Genomic DNA, 18,822 nt, shown 5'->3' with positions numbered 1-18,822 from the left:
AGAGGTAGGCTTAAAGTTTGTGGTAATCGCTGTTGCTTTGCATTTTCATTTCAGTTAAAAACGAACAAAGCAGAATCCACACAACACCTTTCAACTTTAAAACTTCAAAGAAAAAGTCCACTGGGACCGTTCGCTTCTATGTGTATGGGACGTTGTAGTGACTTCATATGGATGGACTTTTTGACATGTCAGTTAGCCTACTCGTTTGCATCACTGGCTAGATGTCAAACTGAATTTCGTTACTGATATTTCACTTGTGCCATGACAGTAAAGTTGAATATACTCAAATCTAAAAACTCAGATATATGGGAAAAAAAAATGGCATGACCTCTTCCTGACTGACCAGTGTCAGAAAGTCAAACTGGAACTGACAGTGGTTTTTGTTTTGTTTTTACAAAACACAACAACCAAAAAAACAACATGTTGGAATGGAATCAATGCATTTCTTTTTTAATAGTCTGCATCAGTCTATGCTAGAAGCAAGTAGACATGAAATATTGAAATATCGCAAGCTATATCGTTATCGCAGTACTCAATAATGTTATCGCATATTGCATGTTTTCCCAATATCGTGCAGCCCTACGCTCCAACATCATTAACATCTCTTCTAAGCATCTTAGTGGAGATCAACTCTCCGTATTGTCCAAGGGCCTCTCCTTTGATCCCGTTAAGGCAGGCCTATTCAACTAGCGGCCCGCGGGCCAGATGTGGCCCGCTTCAAATTTCCTGTGGCCCGCGTGTCTCGTCATGAGAATGAACTCGCTTTGACGGTTGTGCACAGATCTTCATATGATTGGCGAGTAGCGCACTGTCGGCCCGCCCCTATTGGCCAGACTAATTCTTCCAGTTATCTTCACTCAGAGAACACAGCACATCACTACACAAACTGACATTTCCAAATGTGTAACTCGTTTTAAATGTTATAATTAAATGTTGATTAAATTACGATTTCTTACTGCCAAAGATTCTAAACCTCGAGCGTGCGCAAATCAAAAATGTTACAATCATACCCGGTCTCTGTTCCTCCGAGCCCTCGGGAAAGTTAGTGCAGGAGCTGTGGTTTGTAGAGAATTGCCTCTTGACTTTATATTCCTTCTTTACAGCGATGGATTCGTTGCACAATAAACATGAAAGTCTCGTACTTGTTGCAGAGGGTAAAATGAACGATTCTCGTTGTCAATTAGACGTTTCTTTAGACAGAGCCATCTTCACTCCACTCGTGGGAATGTTATTGTTTGTGATTTGCTCAGGCTCGAAGTTTAGAATCTTTGGCGGTAAGAAATCGTGAAACAGATAAACAGAGGCAGAGCTGGCATTACTTTTTCTTTAAATTCAATGCTAAGTATATTTGAGAGATTGGCGCTGTAGGCTACTGTGTGTGTTTGAAACACTTATGAGCCTAATTATCTTGAAGTAGGCTAGTTAAATCAACACTGCATTTTTTCCCACTGATGCATGATATGGCAGCTATCAGACATCAGGTATGAAATACTATGGTTAGCCTGGGTGTTTTCAAATACTTGTAGTTTGTGTGGCAGCCTATCACCTGTCTGAGAAGATTTTTTTATGGATATGGATAATAGGCTATGTTCTTAGTTTCTATGCCAGTGTATAAAATTCAATTGAATTGAACTGAATTTTACTCTGATTTTATCAAATATTGTTGGATACAATTATTTTGCGGCGTCTTATTTTATGCGGCCCCTGAAAACCCAGTGAAGTTGAACTGAAGTTGAATAGCCCTGCGTTAAGGGAAATGACCCCTTTACTTTGAAAGTAGAAATGTTTAAATTTTTCCGATCCATTCGCCTGAAGGCGTTTTTCTCGAAAGGGACTGATAAGACTATATAGCACACAAGTGACTGAAACCCAGGAGTGCATCCCTGTCTCGAAAAAGACTGTGTTTAAACCAAAAAGCACTTTTCTCCCTTCAGTCAATAACTCTTCGCTAGAGACTTTTTGCCGACTGGTAGAACGAGACACTTTCACCTGCCTGGGGAGGGAGGACTATTCAATTAGGCCCAACCTCTTGACCTCTGAAAAAGAAGCACTGAAGCAACTTATACATACAGACGGCATCTCGTCATAATCGTGGTTACCGCCCCCAGTTACCGTGTTAACCATGGCTGAAACACCCCCCGTGGGGGAAAACATTTGTTTTCTGCTAGCGAGTTAGCCCATTGACTTTCATGTGTGATGTTAGCATGTTTTCCCCCACAGAGGGGGCGGCAACCTTCTAACCGTCTGTATCTATGTTGGACAATGACAACGTAATTAAACCTGCAGACAAAGGTGGTTCAATTGTCGTCCAGGACAAGACTTCTTATGTTGCGGAAATTGAGAGACAGCTCCTTGATGAAATATCATATATGCGTTTATCTGCTGATCCAACAATGAAATTTCACAATGAGATAAAGTAAAAATTGAAAAAAGCACTTTGTGAGTCAATCATTGATGATAAGGAGTATAAATATTTGTTACAAACTAACCCAGTAAGACCGGTCATTTATAGGCCTACTCTTCCAAAAATCCACAAAAGGCTGGATAATCCACCTGGCCGTCCGATTGTGTCAGGTAATCAATCTGTAACAGAACCTCTCTCACAGTACATAGATTATCACATTAAGGAACTAGTCTACAACCTGCCCTCCTTCCTGAAGGATACGACTGATTTTTTAAATAAATTGGCTAGCATAGGAGATGTAAATGCATCGGACATGTTATGTACCATGGATGTGACAAGTCTGTATACGAACATTCCACACACAGATGGTCTAGCATATTTAAGATACTATCTAGAGACGTACCAAGTGCCACACACTGATTTTTTAATCTCACTGGCCACTGATGTCCTAACAAAGAATAATTTCATGTTTCGGAATAAATTCTATCTGCAGACACAGGGTACTGCAATGGGTTCGCCTATGGCTCCCAATTACGCAAACCTGTTTATGGGAAAATTTGAGCAGGATTTCATTTACTCTGATAACCCATTCAAGCAACATCTGAAAGTGTGGTACAGGTATATTGATGATGTATTTTTTATATGGAAAGGGACAAATGAGGAATTGGAAGCTTTTAATATTTATGTCAATTCTAGACTGCCCTCCATACAGTTTACCTCGAACTCTGACCACAAAGCCATGGCCTTTCTGGATGTACTGGTCAGGAAGGAGGACACCTCATTACACACTGAGATTTACCGTAAAGACACAGATCGCAATGCGCTACTAGATTATCGGAGTTTCCATCCACCAACACTGAAACGTAGCCTACCCCATAGTCAATTACTAAGAGTACGCCGCATCTGTGACAGCGAAGAGGCTTTTGAAAGACAAGCTGGAGAGATATGCCAAAGATTTTTAGACCGGGGGTATGACCATACATTACTGCAGGGTTGTCTTGAGCGGGCGCGCAACACCCAACGCACAAGCCTAATGACTTCTAGAGCACATAGGCCGACTACAAGTAGGCTACAAACACTCCAATCACTTTTGTGTCGACCTATGGAAACATTTCGAATTCACTGAAACACACTGTTCAACGGCATTGCCATTGGCATGTTTTAAGCAGCGATCCAACTATTGGTCAGGTCTTTCAAGATCCCCCGCGATTCGGCTACAAACGAGCATCCAATTTAAGAGACCGTCTGGTACAGTCGTATCTCCCTGCACCAAGCCCACTGAGTCTTTCTTTAAGGATTTCAGACGGCAACTTTAAGTGCTTTAATTGTGTAGCATGCAACTCTATGCTGACTGAAAAATCATTCACACGTCCAAACACAGACAGGACGTTTAAAATGAAAGGCAGAATTACCTGCCTACCTCTTTTGTTGTATACCTATTGACGTGCCCTTGTGGGCTATTTTATGTGGGTAAAACAAAACGTCAATTAAAAAGTAGAATCTGTGAGCATAAGTCTAACATCAGAAAGAATGACGAGAAATCGTCAGTTGCGGGACATTTTAGCTCTGTCATGATGCGAACTCTTTCAGGTTTATGGGCCTGGAGACTGTCAATCGGCCAAATAGAGGAGGGGACCGTGAGAACCGCCTTCTACAGAGGGAGGCTTGGTATATATTTAACTTGAATACATGCACACCTAATGGTATGAATGAAGACCTATCTTTAACTTGTTTTTTGTAAAAACTGTTTTCTGTTTTCTGTTGTGAGCTATGCTACAATCTGAGACGTGTTCCGCACGACACATCAATATATTATGTTGTTCGGTCTATTTAATGACACGCACTTTGGTTGTTGATATAATGGGCTGCTTCATGTTCATTTAACAGTTTTTTATTTGAATGAATAAACAACATGCCATTGCGTTGTCAACGTGAGACACTCTATTCACTCAATTTATTGCAATTTCCACAATACCATATTAGCCTACTAGCTCAGCTCCCCCTGCCCATATAAGGAGTTCCGGGTGTTAATTGTAGCTAACTGCCAATGGCAAGTTGCATTGTAAGTTAGCTCTGGGGTAACAAAGATCAAAGTGTGCCTTCACCTACCGAAGATCACAGTATCCACTTGAAGGCAGAGGACAAAACTTTTTAGCGCAAAACGTCTGCATTTTCAATTTCTCCGTCCCCGTGAGAGTTTAACAGGTGTGATAATTCAAAATCCCCATGTTATTTCCCCGGATCTCTTTATTTGGGCAAAGATGGTAGCTTTTTTGTAGGCAAACTTTAGAGGTATATTGTAAGTTAGCTCTGGGGTAGCAAAGATCAAAGTGTGATCAAAGGCAGAGAAAAAAAATAGAATAGAATATATACTTTTTTGATCCCGTGAGGGAAATTCGTTTCTCTGCATTTAACCCAATTTAACTGAATTAGTGAACACACACAGCACACAGTGAACACACAGTGAGGTGAATCACACACATTAACCCGGAGCAGTGAGCTGCCTGCCCAACCAGCAGCGCTCGGGGAGCAGTGAGGGGTTAGGTGCCTTGCTCAAGGGTACTTCAGCCGTGGACTGGTCGGGGATCGAACCGGCAACCCTCCGGTGACCGAAACCCTAACCAGTAGGCCACGGCTGCCCCTAACAAAAATGAGAACGAAATGAGAACAAAAATGTGTAGCGCAAACCATTGAGACTAAAAAATGGTGTCCCACAGGGCTCAATTTTGGGGCCACTGTAACATTGTATATCAAAGACATCTGTGCTTCAATGGTAAATTATAAAGTGCATTTCTATGCAGATGGCACAATCCTTTCTGCCTATGCACCATCTGTAGAGCAAGCAGTGTCATATCTTCAATGTGCATTTGATTGTGTGCAGAGGTCTTTGAAAGATCTTAAACAGGCTCTAAATTAAGCTAAAACTAAATGTATGATCTTTACTAGGTCGAAAAAAGTGTGACTTTGATGCCTATAAAATGTGTTCCCTAAATGGGACACAAATTGATCAGGTTTCTGAATAAAAAATATCTGGGCATTTGGCTAGATAACAAACTTTCATTTAGAACACATGTGCTTGATCTCCAGTGTTGGGTGTAACGCTTTACACTAACGAAAATACTTTTCCCGGGAAAAAGTAAAGTAACGTGTTACCTACCGACAATTTAGTAACCTAACGCCGTTTATTTTTCGATCCGCCGCAACTTTATTTTTTATTTACCACTCATCTGCCGAGCGCTTGTGCGGTCACAACTCACGCGCGTTATCATTCCACTCTGCTCAGAGGCTAATTTTTAGCCACAATAACATTAAAAACAACTTAATGCTGGCCTCAGAATTAAAAGGCTATGCTCACTGTCTGAATATGCTGGACCCTTCAGTTTGGCAGATAGAAACCTACAGTATTCCACATCAGGACAAAATGCGTGATTATATCTCATCAGGAGCAGTCTTTCGAAATGTTTATCTGAGAGTCTGTTTCTTCTGGGGGTAAGAACGGTAGCCTACCTACCGGTGCACTGGATGGTGTAGCAGTGTTGTATTCATGAACACAGCTCTCACTCGAGGGAATCAGTTTAGGACCTCCAACTCTGAGCCCGACCTCAAGTAGCCTAGACCAGAGACACTTATATATGAGGAGACACTGCACTGGAAAAATCGCCCATTGAAATGCATGGGGTAACTTCATAACGCAAAGATGGCGGGTGTTTACGCCGGTTTGCACATGTCCCGCCTCTTCCAGTGCCGTTGCTCCAATCATTTTGCCGATCCTTGGCGGTCACGCATGCGCAGTCCAAGATTACCAGTAAGAAAAAGGCTTTTTAAGCGTTAATTTGACACAAAACCACCAAACCTTTTCAGCGATTTTAGTCTAATTTTCATCGTGATTTCAAACATGTGATTTTTATGTCCCTTACACCTCTGAACATGGACATCCAGCTCTCTCCCCATTCATTTAGATAGGGCCTGGTCTTGTTACCATAGACCTACGTTCAAACTGGCTGCCCGACCCCATGCCCAATATGGCTGCCGAGTGACGTGACTTGCTTTAAAAAGACTTTGCCTAGACGGGCTCTGGTTCTATCTCTCCCGTTGTCAAGCAATTTAGCCTAATTAACGTTAGCTCGCATTGTGTCTGGTTAGGACATGCCTTTAGCTTTTTTACTTAGACTAGCCTACATGCCATCCAACTGTCTAAAATCCACCTACGTCATATACTATGTTCTGAGCGTCTGTATTTCAGCTTGGATGCAACATGATAGTTCGTTTAAACTTCACAAGCATCTTCACACAGTATCACGAGTGATTTACTATTAGCTACAAAAGTCAGAGTTGATTATCGTGGGATATTTCAACTGTCTCTCGGCCAATCAGAAACAAATGAACAGCTCCATAGAACGTTTGTATAATGTTTGATATTGTTGTTTAGTGGTGGTGTTTAAACCAACAACCCAATGTGTAGGCTACTTGCTGGGTCATTCCGTGTCAAATCAGATAAGATTGTTGCTGCACCGTCTCAGATTTTGTTCAAACTTTGTGTATATCATCAATGGGTCCTAAAACCAAGGCCTGTGAAATATTTCTGTGGAAATCATGTCTTCATATCTTTTTTAGACCTTGAAATTCTTTCATTTTTACAGCTTGAAAAACACATGCCATGTCTGGGCATTAATATCTTGACAAATATGTTCCCTAGCCTCCCAAAATTTTCTAGGGTGGAAGATCAACTCATAATAAGCATGTGTAAACAATGTAAAGTCTGTACTAAATGTCTCTTGACTCTCGAAAGGGCCCTCAATTTTGGAAAAACGTGCATTAAGTGTGATATTTAGGGTATTAAAAAAACTGTTTATCTTTTTCACTTGGTATCAGTCACTATTTCCTCTTCAAATACGGCAGTTAATTAATGTTTTCCCACAATTTGAAGTCTCCACAACAAATAACCATGACAATAATAACAATAAAACAAGGCATGTTTGTATTTTGTGTCATTTTCATGTAACTGAAATGCTATGTGGGGTAGGTAGTAGGATCATGAAAATCTATGTGGAAATAGAAAAGTATATGGACATGTAGTGTGTAAAGTTCTAATATTGCATCTAAGCCCCGTTCACAGAATAAATGCATGTAGTTACAGGTGTTTTGGTAACACCCGAATAAACATTTACAATAAAAAAAGTGAAGTTTGGCACCCCCCTCTGGCGAAACAGTAGCATTTTGCTACTTTTACAAGGCATTAACTCTGGTAGCTATTTGAATGCTATGATGTTAGCACTTCTATGATGCAGCACAGGAGTGGTTGATCAGAACATGGTATTCAAATGGCCTCTGAAAACTGATGAATGAATACTGGAACATGAAAGAGTATACCCAGTTAAGGCCTATTTTAGATTAATGGTTAAAATATAATTTGAAGCACATAATTCGGTGTATTTGGTATCCTTTTCAATTTCAAGGTATTAGGAATTTCTGCTTATTTTTGAATACGAGAAGTAAAATATAGTCTTTCCATTCCATTCAAATAGCTACCAGAGTAGCCAAAATGCTACTGTTTCGCCAGAGGGGGGTGCCAAACTTCACTTTTCTTTTATTGTAAATGTTTATTCTGGTGTTACCAAAACACCTGTAACTACATGCATTTATTCTGTGAACGGGGCTTAGATGCAATATTAGAACTTTACACACAACATGTCCATATACTTTTCTATTTCCACATAGATTTTCATGATCCTACTACCTACCCCACATAGCTTTTCAGCTGCATGAAAATGACACAAAAATACATACATGCCTTGTTTTATCCTTATTATTGTCAAATGCATTTGATTTGGAGACTTCACATTTTGGGACAACATTAACAAAGGATTATATTTCTATAGAAAAGACTCATTGATGGCAGGTGTGTCCCAATAAAAAAATTTTGAGACCCTCAATATCACTTTTTTTGCATGTTTTTTCAGAAATTAGGGACTTCTGTACAACCAATGAGACTGTGGTACAAACATTTAATCATTGAATCTTACCGAGAACATGCTCGTCTTCCATTCTATAAAGTTTAGTCAGGCTAGGAATGATACTTTTTAAGATATGAGTACCTTAACATGGCCTCCAAGATAAGGTAATTTAGAGAGTGTAAAAAGGCAAGGGCAAAAAGACAATGAAAACCACAGAATTGAACAAAAATATTGTACAGATTTTAGTTATGGAAACTAAACATTGTATAGACAAACTTTGAAGAAAATCCGAGTCGGTGCTGCAACCATTTTCCTGGATTTTGTCTGATTTGACACGGAATGACCCTGCTGTGCTCTGTGCCATTTTGATAAAGAGCAGGAAATAAATATTTATTGTCCTTCATAGTAGAACTTCCACAACACATAGCCTATAGGAACAGTTCTGCCAACAGTCGAGCAACATAAAAGTAACGAAAAAGTAACGAGTAACGTAAGAAGTTACTTTCTTCAGAGAGTAACTAAGTAAAGTCACAGGTTACTTTTTAAAAGAAGTAACGAGTAACAAGAAAAGTTACTTTTTATAAGTAACTTCCCCATCACTGTTGATCTCACAAAAAAGGTAAAAATTAAATTAGGTGCACTTCACAGGACCAGGTCCTGCTTGTCTTTAGAAACAGAATGACCGTTATTCAAGCAACTATAATGTCAGTCCTAGACTATGGTGCATGCAGCTCCTTTTGTGTCGATGTAGTTGCCCCAGAGAAACAGGTCAATGTTTATGCAAATTGTAAACCGTGGATGAATGAAGAGATTAGAAGGTTGATAAGACTAAAGAAAAAAAACCTTTGTAAAAGGAGATAAAGAACTTTTAAAAACAGTTCAGAAAGAACTTAGAAAGGAAATCAATAAGGAAAAATATAGGTATAAATCTGAAGTAGAAAACCATTTTAGAGAGAATAATATGAAGAAGGTGTGGGATGGCATGAAGCTTATGAGTGGGTATGTAGGCAAGGGAAAACCTGAAAGGCATCAAGTGAATGGTACCATGGAATATGCAAATGATTTAAATACATTCTACAATAGATTTGATAAAATTGACTTCTCTAAGGAAAGGGCCAAGCTGAGAGAGCAGTTACTTAACACCACGGAAGGGGATTGTACCCTATAGGGGTGTCACGATACCAAAAAATCAGTAGTCGGTGCCAATACCAGCAAAATTACACGATTCTCGATGCCAAATTCGATACTATCGTATAAAAAAAGGATTTTCTAAAATCCCATGTACTTAATGAATTTCTTTAAATATTTGCAGAATACTGAAATATAATTTCTACAGTGCATAACAGAATACAGTATCCAATTGCAAGCATATCACATAGGCTTACACATAATTAATTCAATCACTTTTCTAATGGATTGTAGCCTACTGTATAAAAACCAACAACTTGCATCGCCTTTTTATCGCTTTGCTTTCATATAATGTGAATGATTTTTTTTACAAGATGCAAAGTCTTTATTTGAAACACACACACATTCTGTAACTATTCATACATTCTATATACTGAAATTTCTGATCTTCATAACAGCAAACTTTATGCAGATTATAGCCAACTATTCATATTACAACTCCACCTCTTAAATTCAGCCGTCTGGTTGAAGCCTCAAAATATTGTAAACAAAGTAGCAGGCTAATCTTATCATAGGCTACTCTACTGGTTGGACTGTTCAGTAATCCCACATGTGTTTAAGTTTCAAGGTAAGCTACTTTTTCTCCTTGGGACAGGCCCTTTTAAGTCTTGGAGTTGAAAAACATTGGTATTGAGATGGTCAGTCAACTTGAATGCAAGTTTTAATCAAATGTCTGCTGCATAGCCTGCTAATGATGCTAACCGGATTTTAAACAGCAATTTAGCTAGTCGTCTTCTGTGCGTCATTGCGTTCACGATTGTGAAAGTTTTATTTGGATTAAATGTGCATGTCGTGGGCGGGTGTCCATTGACCACGCACGAGAGCGGGCCAAGGAGAGTGAGTTTACTTCTACTGTTTGGTAAAGTTGCACGCATAGTCTACAAACGATGTGGAAGAAGAACTATCCACCCGGGCAGCGTCAGGTGCATCAGTACGACCACGCTTCCAGGAATGATTGGTTGGTTTTCATGGAGACAGACGCTGTGTGCACGGAGGGGACTGTGTGTGTGTGCATGCATGAGAGACAGACGCGTGAGTGACAGAGAGTGAGAGCAGGGAAAGGAAATTCAGCTTAACGAATGTTGCGTGTTTTTCAATAGCGTTGAAAAATAGATAAATAAATAAAATAAAAAGTAACGAAACCATATGTGGCGGCCGGTGCTGAATCTGTGGCGCATCGCCTCAAATTAGTCTATGTGTGGGAAACACTGTATTGCCCCCATCAGTTCCGGAAGAGTCGCAGCACCGATGCTTATGCTGGCGTCGGTGCTTACGGTGCTTCGAAAAAATGGGCATCGCCGGTGTTTTTTAATTTTGGAATCGAGAGGTATCGCAAGTATCGGTTCTCGTGACATCCCTAGTACCCTACAAACTGATGAACGTGAGGTGTGTAGTATGTTTAGAAAGCTAAGGGCCTCCAAAGCGGCAGGTCCCGATGGGCTTACACCGAAGGTGCTGAAAAGCTGTGCCTTTCAATTAGCCAGCATTTTTTCCACCATGTTTAACTATTGTTTTTCCCTTAATGTTTTGCCTGATTTATGGAAGGAATCCTGTATCATACCGGTACCTAAAAAGAAAACAGTGGAGTGCATGAATGACCTGAGACCAGTGGCTCTCACCTCGGTCATTATGAAAGTGTGTGAAAAAATAGTCTTAAATAACTTAAAGCCACATGTAGAAAAATACCTGGATCCCTGCCAGTTTGCTTACCAGACAGGAAGGGGGGCAGAGGATGCTATTATTTTCAAACTTGATCAGATTTATTCTCACCTGGACACTAATGGCCACTGTGTTAAGATCCTATACTACGACTTTAGCTCAGCTTTTAACACCATCCAACCTCACATTATGGTTGAAAAGCTTATAACAATGATGGTACCAAAGGCGCTCAGTTTGTTTATCCTAAACTTCCTAGAGAATAGAACCCAATTTGTCAAGTTGAACGCAAGTACAAAGTCAGGTAAGATCACTACTAATACAGGTTCTCCGCAGGGTACAGTCCTATCTCCTTTTTTATTTACTATTTACACCTCAGACTACCGCCCCCTTCACCCAAGCAGCTGTCAAGTAGTGAAATTTGCAGATGACACTGCTTTACTAGGTCTTATTAGACAGGATGATGGTAGCCACTACAGAAAATAGATAAACTCCTTTGTGGAGTATTATGACAGTCATTTTCTAGAGCTAAATGTCAAGAAAACAGAAGAACTAGTGATAGATTTTAGAAGAAATAGGGGAACCTCGGTGGCAGTGGAAGTAAAAGGGGCAATTGTAGAGAGAGTGAATACATACAAATACCTGGGGGCTGTTTTTAATGATAAACTGACATGGTCTGACCATGTTTCATCACTGCTGGTCAAACTGAGTCCACGTTTGTACTGTATGAGGAAGCTGAAGCTTTTTAACGTGAACTCAGAGATTATGAAGATGTTTGCTATGTCTGTGATATGCAGTGTGTGGAGCTACTGTCTTGTTGGGTGGGGAGGGAATGTGGGGGCTACTGAGAAGAAAAAGATTGATAAGGTGAACAAAAGGGCAGGCAACATGGCGGGGCTGAAAATTACATTAGATAGTGTATATCAGGAGCGCTTGGAAAAAATTACCATTAAGATTATGCAGGACTCTGGTCACTCTCTCCATACTTGTCTGGAGAGCAAAATCATAGAGCGTAGTGGTCGGCTTAGAGCGCCTCTGACACGCACTAAGCGGTATGCCCTCTCCTTTATACCACAAGCCATTAGGCAGCACAATAAGCACTTTAATCGTACATTTGTAGAACTCTAATTGTGTGTCTGTCTTATGTTAATTTATTCGTGTAGGCTACTATTTTATATGTTCTGTAACAGTGCCTGTAACTACAGGTGCAGGTATGTCTTAGTGTACCCTCTACGGAGGCTATTTCATTTTTTTTTTTATTATGTGTTTTATTTGGGCATGACGGAGTGCACAGCAATGCAATTTCCATGTAAATGGATGAAATAAACCTTGACTTGACTTGACTTGACTTCCTTCCACTCTGAAATAACTTGATGCAGTTTACCACAATTCACTAGGTTTTATAACTGGAGATGGGTTTGGAACTCATCACTGTAAACTATGTGAAAATGTAGGATGGTTCTCCCTCTATGATAGGAGGGCAAGGCACTGCCTCCTTTTTGTTGATAAGGAGGAATTACTGGGAAAGTTATCTCCTTACCTAACTTCTCCTCTGAACATGAAATCAATCTGCCACAATACACGTTCACAGGGATATATCGCTTCAAACTCCTCAGAATTTGGTCAATTTGCTTTTACATTTTTTGCATCTAATAAATGGAACAAATTGCAAGAATTATTCAAATTGGATAGGTTTGTGTCACTAGACAAATTCAAGGGTGATTGATGATGTGACTGCTATTGAAAATGTTCTTGACTAATATTTAGACCTTTTATTATTATTATTATTATTTTCTTTTCTTAATTGTTTATGTATTATTATAATTACTTGCATTTTGTATCTTTTCATTGTTTTTGTTTTGTTGTCTTGATTATTGTTGTTATATGTTTTGTAACTCAGGGCATTCCTGTAAAAGAGCTTGATGCTCAGTCAATTTTCACCATGAATAAACAACGGTTGATGATAATTGCAATGCCCAAGAAGAGTCAGAATGTGCTTTGAAACACGTAATTCAGTACAGCAGACAATCCACACCACATTGACATTTACATTGCACTACTAAAGGTGTAAAGATTCACCGATACATATAGGTAACCAATTTGAACATTAACAATGTCAGTGCATTGGAAGGCGAAATGTTTGTTCAGTCTTCCAATCCAGTCAATCAGGTCTTTGTGTCTCTTGGAAAAATGATGTACCCAATGAATTTCTCTCATGCCATAGAGTAACAAGAATAGCTGCAGTCTTTTACAGCCTACCTATTTGATAATTCTAAAAGTGGATACTATAGAATGGAAAAAAAAATGAGATTACAGTTTTTGCCCGTTGCTTGAACAAATTTTGCAAAACTTCGCTCACTGAGCCAAAACTCTACACACCAGTAAACATAACACAACACTAGGAAATATACCTTTCACATCTATGTCAAATTGAAACTCTACTATCAGTACCTAAACTCTGCTATCAAAACTTAACAATCCCTTGTCAAAATATAACTCAAAATGAAACACACTTGCATCATATGCATACATTTTCAGATCGGGAGGAACACACTAGTCTACTTTGAATACCTGTTGCAAAACTTTGCTCATTGTGCCAAAACTCTAAACACACGTAAACATGACACAACACTGGGAAATATACCATTCACATCACCATTTCCAATGGCAAAACTGAGGGCTTTTTGTAGATGGCTGATTGGTGTTCAGTTTTGCAAGTAAGTGCGTTCAGGTGTGTATTTGAGAGGTTGCAATTACCCGATGTGTTTTGTATTTTGGATATATGTGTTTAACAAATGGTACTCTGAGATTTCATTTTTGAACGAAGTGTCTATGTATGACATAAAGAGTAGTATGCAGGACCAAGTGTGTTGCAGACTTGAAACTAGAGTGCAAAGCAGCACTTTTGTTTAAGGTATAGGTACATGTGTTTGAGATATTGCAACAAAACTTCAAGTTGTGATACTTTAGTCTAAGCATGGTTCTATAGTGTTCAAGCAACGGGCAAAAACTGTAATTAAGAACTGTATTGCATTCTGGGACCCTTTTATATTTATCACATCGTATCGAATCACACCGAACCGTTCTGTATTAGAACACAGTTTCTGAATCATAATGTAGCTTATGTATCTAGATACGTATCGAACCATCTTATAAGGGAGAGATGCACACTCCTAACTGCTACATTCTATTAAAACAGCAATTTAATAAAGTCACTGTATTGAAAGGTGAAACAAACTGTGCTTTAACAGACTGTAGTTACACAAGAAAAAAAATTGTTTAGTGTTTTGGTTTAATACAAAACGCCTAATTTGCTGACAGTAACAAGCAGAGCGGGTGACATTGTGTCTGAGATTGGCATGCTTTTATGGCTGTGCTGCTGTATGCTATTTTTACTCAGAAGATCTCAAGCAATGTGACCTTGCAATGAACAGGTCACATACTGAACTTTTTCGCTTTCCCAAGGTGAATGGAACTAAACAGAGTATGGAGGACGTGTGCTAGAATTGTTTAAGTTACAAAATACACCATTTCAGCATTCAAATCACAGTCTTCACATCAAGTGGTCACAATGAAAGGCTGAAATGTAAGCCCACACTCTTTTGGACATTGATTAAGTTCTGCATGAATCAGTTACAAAGTCAGCTAGTTAATTCATTTCCGTAAAAGTACAAGCCAGTCTTGATTTTTTATGTTAATTTACGATGTAAAGTAGCAAGTTGGCTGCGCAATTAATATTGTGCTAGTGGGATGAAATGTATAAAACATACTTAACATATGTGACCCTGTAAAGCGGAACCAGTCGTTTCGGTAAAATTTTCTAAATTAAGTCATTGTGCTCACGTGAACGGCCATAAACTAAGCTTTCCAACGATATGTATATTGAGGGTATTACACAAACTATCGCTAAGATAACCGCATCCAAAGTTGACATGGTTCTCCTGTCACGATATGCCAGAAGAGGAGAAATCACCTTTTTAAGCGGCGCGTGCACAACGGGAATGACAGCAAATGTGTTGGATCTTCGCCGGGTTTAACAGTCAAAACGTATGTTTTTCCGTGAAATGCGTTCACGATATGAAACTGTAGACTGTATACAGTCGAATTATGCGAAAACGTGGAATTCAACATTTTAACCCGGAAGTTTGTTATTGATGATTTTCTCAACATAACGATGTGCGCAAAACGACTGATTTCGCTTTGAATGGTCACATATGAGAGCATACACACAAGAATAGCACAATATAAAGCACAAGTCTTGAAGATGCTACTTTGCTATGCTGCTATGCTACAAGCATAAAGACATAAACTATGCATGATACAGTTACCTTCTAAAAATCAAGTTTGTCACTGTGACATTAGATAGATAGATACTTTATTGATTCCCAAGGGGAAATTCAAGATTACGATTCTTTGACAGTGATTTCTGTTTCTAAACAATATAATCAATTGTTTTTAAACATCGGCTATTGCCGTTTTGACATGTTTTTCTGCTAGGTGGCATCTTAGCCACATGACACAGACTAGTCAGTGTAATAGAGAGACAAAACCCCAGTATATGCTTCATGTCCTAAGGCTAGTAATGAATAAGATTGATGTTTATTTGCCTCAAAAGTAAAGCCAAGACGAGTCTGTGACTTTAGGGATTTTAAATCTAGGCTGTGACGTTAACTGCGGCTCTCTCTTACGGAGGAAACCCATATTAAAATAAATCGCTAGTTTCTAGTTATCAAAATAGATTAAGGCCGTACTCACACTAGGTACGGTTCACCTGTACCGTACTGGAGCACGGTTGCCTCTGGTCCCTGGTCTGCGCTCACACTGCATGTATCAATCCGTTAGTGGGTACGATTGAGTTGCTGTGTTCTAGAATCTTTATGCAAATGCACGTTTTATTACCATAACAACCTGATTGTTAATTGGAACATTATTGTTTATTTCGTTATTAATGACATCCTGTGCTTCCATGCGTACCATACCAGAGTCCACCTCCTCCAAGCGTACTAACATACCCCAGTACGGAACGAAGCGATCACACTGGTCAAACGAACCAGACTTTAGGGGCCAAGTGTACTCGGTACGAATTGCCTAGTGTGAGTACGCCCTAAGAAAGCCAATACTGTGTATACTGTATGTGTGATAATATCTGGCAAAATTGCTACCATAGCAACAACACGTCATAGCATCAGTTCTCTTTACAGCAGAGTTTGGTATATAGTGTGGGTAAACAGTCACAAACAACTGGTAAGATGCAAGAGGACAGGGAGCTGCTGAGATTGTCTCCAATTTCCTGTATTCCATATTTCACCTACCTTATGAACACTCTTGGGATTCTCAAGCCATGCATAGTACATTTCCTCCACATAGTTTGAACTTGTTCCATTCAGAAATGGTTCAGCAGCCCCAGGTGCAGTGTAGCGCCTGATTGACTGTAGTGTCCTGTTGAGAGCTGCTGGCCTCTGCTTTGATAAGCTCTGAGCAGTCTGAGAGGATGTGATTGGCCGCAGCCTTGTAGCACAAGTCCTTAAACGATGCATTGTAGTCCTTTATACAACCACAGCACTCAACGCTGCAAGCCAACCTCTGTTTTGTCTGGACAGACAACGAGGCAGATGTTGCTTTAGTTCCCGTCAAAACAAAACTGGTCTCTCAAATACACCTTTTACTGGGTGTGTGTGTGTCTGTCCTCTGGGTTTAAATCCAGAACCTGTGGGAGATATAACATGAGCAGTTCAATCCCTCAATCATCCAAAGACAAAGTGAGCATGCACATGCAGAAGGCTTGTTGTCATAATTTCTTCATAATTTGAGCAGATGATGGCTTAAGTGAATAATGACCAATGTCACACATAAAGACCTAAAGATCAACTTACAGTACTCCAAGAAAACAAAACACAACAAATGAAGCATCTCGCTCTTAAAACTGAGATCTCTATTTTGGCTTAGACACATTTGGTGAACTGTAATTTAGCAGGCTGCTCGCTTAATCAAATATGGTCAATATTTTATCATAATGTCACACTCATACTGAATCATACATTATTCTACTTCAAGTGTTGAACCGCTCGCCACACTAGACAAACGAAGGGAAACAAAAACAAAATTGCTTATGGTTCAAGTAGCCTACTTCAGTTATTTAGAAAAGCGCTATCTCAGAAACACATAGGCCTGCATCTTTTTATGAAACGTCTCATCGATCAACGTGGTTGTGTCGCATAACGTTACATCAAACCAGATGATGATAACAAGCAGGACGTCAATGTCCGACAACCTTCGCCTGCTGTTCAAACTGAACTAAAACGCAGACATACTGTAGCGAACACAGTACTTTAAGCTATATTGCGAATGAAGATAGTCGTGTATTTCAGTGTACTCGTGTATTTCAGAGTTTTTACGTTAGGACTTCTCACTAGCCAACTTCGCAAATCTCTCAATGGAGTGCAATACATGACGTTGTGTAGCACGGTTCATTTGCCATCCTAACGTTGTAACATACGTTTCATGACTGGAGTTTGGTCTGACCAGTGACATGCGTGCAACCACACACCACCAGTCCACAGAACCACTCTCCTGTAGGGGAGAACTAAGGAATCTGTCCAACACCCCACGCCTATGTTTTGACCTTGTGTCCATACCACAAATGTTCTCCACTCCCCTTCACGTGAACTAGCTCTGTCCTGGCCCGCCCACTCGATTCTATCTCGCATCTCATTGGTTCTCTATTTTCATGTCCCTCCGAAAAGGAAGGTGAAAAGACAGGAGAAATGTCAATCACCGTGTCCTTCGCTAAACATGGGTCTTTTCAAAATGTTAGCGTACTAGCTAGGCAAGTCCTCCCTTCATGTCAAGTACAAACAAAGGCATAAATACGTTAACGTTTCAGCAACACTAGGCTAAATTAAACAATTTCATCAGCTGCTCGCTACTGTCAAATGTTCTTCACGGGAAGAGCATCAAGCGCTAGCAATGTAAATTGATGTAAGTTCACGACGTTAACCTATGAGTCATGCACAACAACAAAGATGCATAACAATATTTTTGAGCTACGTTACCTAACAAAAGGAGCAAAAATCCCCAAACAGAACCCACTGCAGTCAAGTTATCAACTGGCATTAAACATTCAAACTAACGTTAATGTCCCCTCCGGACGAAGCTAACTAACGTTAGTAGCTAACATTGGACAGCTAGAAATGCTGTGATTTACGTCGTAAAACTAACATGCAAATCAGTCTGCTTTTAGTCCTGAATGTGATCATACTATTATAATTACTCACCTGTATTTGCGCACAGATAACCTTGAAGGGTTCTCTAGTGCTGTTCCCACAACACCAGTTCCCAGCAGCCCCAGATTGGAGCAAGTGAAACAAGTGTGGCACCACTCACTGACAGTGGAAGCAGTGATGCCGGCGATTACGTCACTCAGAGTGTGATTTTACCAGAACGTGCGCCTACATTCAATAACAGATGTGTTCTCTACAAAAATAGATCTATTTTCTTTAAGATATGGTTTGATAATGATATTATTTTGATTAATCAGTTGTTTAACCAGCATGGCCAACTATATTCATACACAGAATCTTTACACAGGTATGGAATCCCCATTCTTCCAAAGGACTTCTC

At 39.7% G+C, this 18,822-nt stretch overlaps 1 protein-coding gene across 4 annotated transcripts in view; it reads right to left on the bottom strand.

Moving 5' to 3' along the window:
• LOC134089299 (2-oxoglutarate dehydrogenase complex component E1) overlaps nt 1–18,561 on the bottom strand; it is a 49,181-nt gene extending 30,620 nt beyond the window's left edge. For all 4 annotated transcript variants that reach the window (XM_062543727.1, XM_062543724.1, XM_062543725.1 and 1 more), the window contains exons 1-2: nt 18,477–18,561; nt 16,515–16,909 (exon numbers count right to left, since the gene is read on the bottom strand). In XM_062543727.1, coding sequence (XP_062399711.1) covers nt 16,515–16,739 — 225 coding nt within the window. In that variant the 5' untranslated portion in view covers nt 16,740–16,909; nt 18,477–18,561. The remainder of the gene's footprint in view (nt 1–16,514; nt 16,910–18,476) is intronic.
• Between the last annotated feature and the right edge of the window lie 261 nt (nt 18,562–18,822).

The sequence above is a fragment of the Sardina pilchardus genome, chromosome 8 (genome assembly GCF_963854185.1).
Source record: "Sardina pilchardus chromosome 8, fSarPil1.1, whole genome shotgun sequence".
Lineage (NCBI taxonomy): Eukaryota > Metazoa > Chordata > Actinopteri > Clupeiformes > Clupeidae > Sardina > Sardina pilchardus.
Note: the sequence above shows the minus strand (reverse complement) of the source record. Positions and strands in the feature narration are given on the sequence as shown.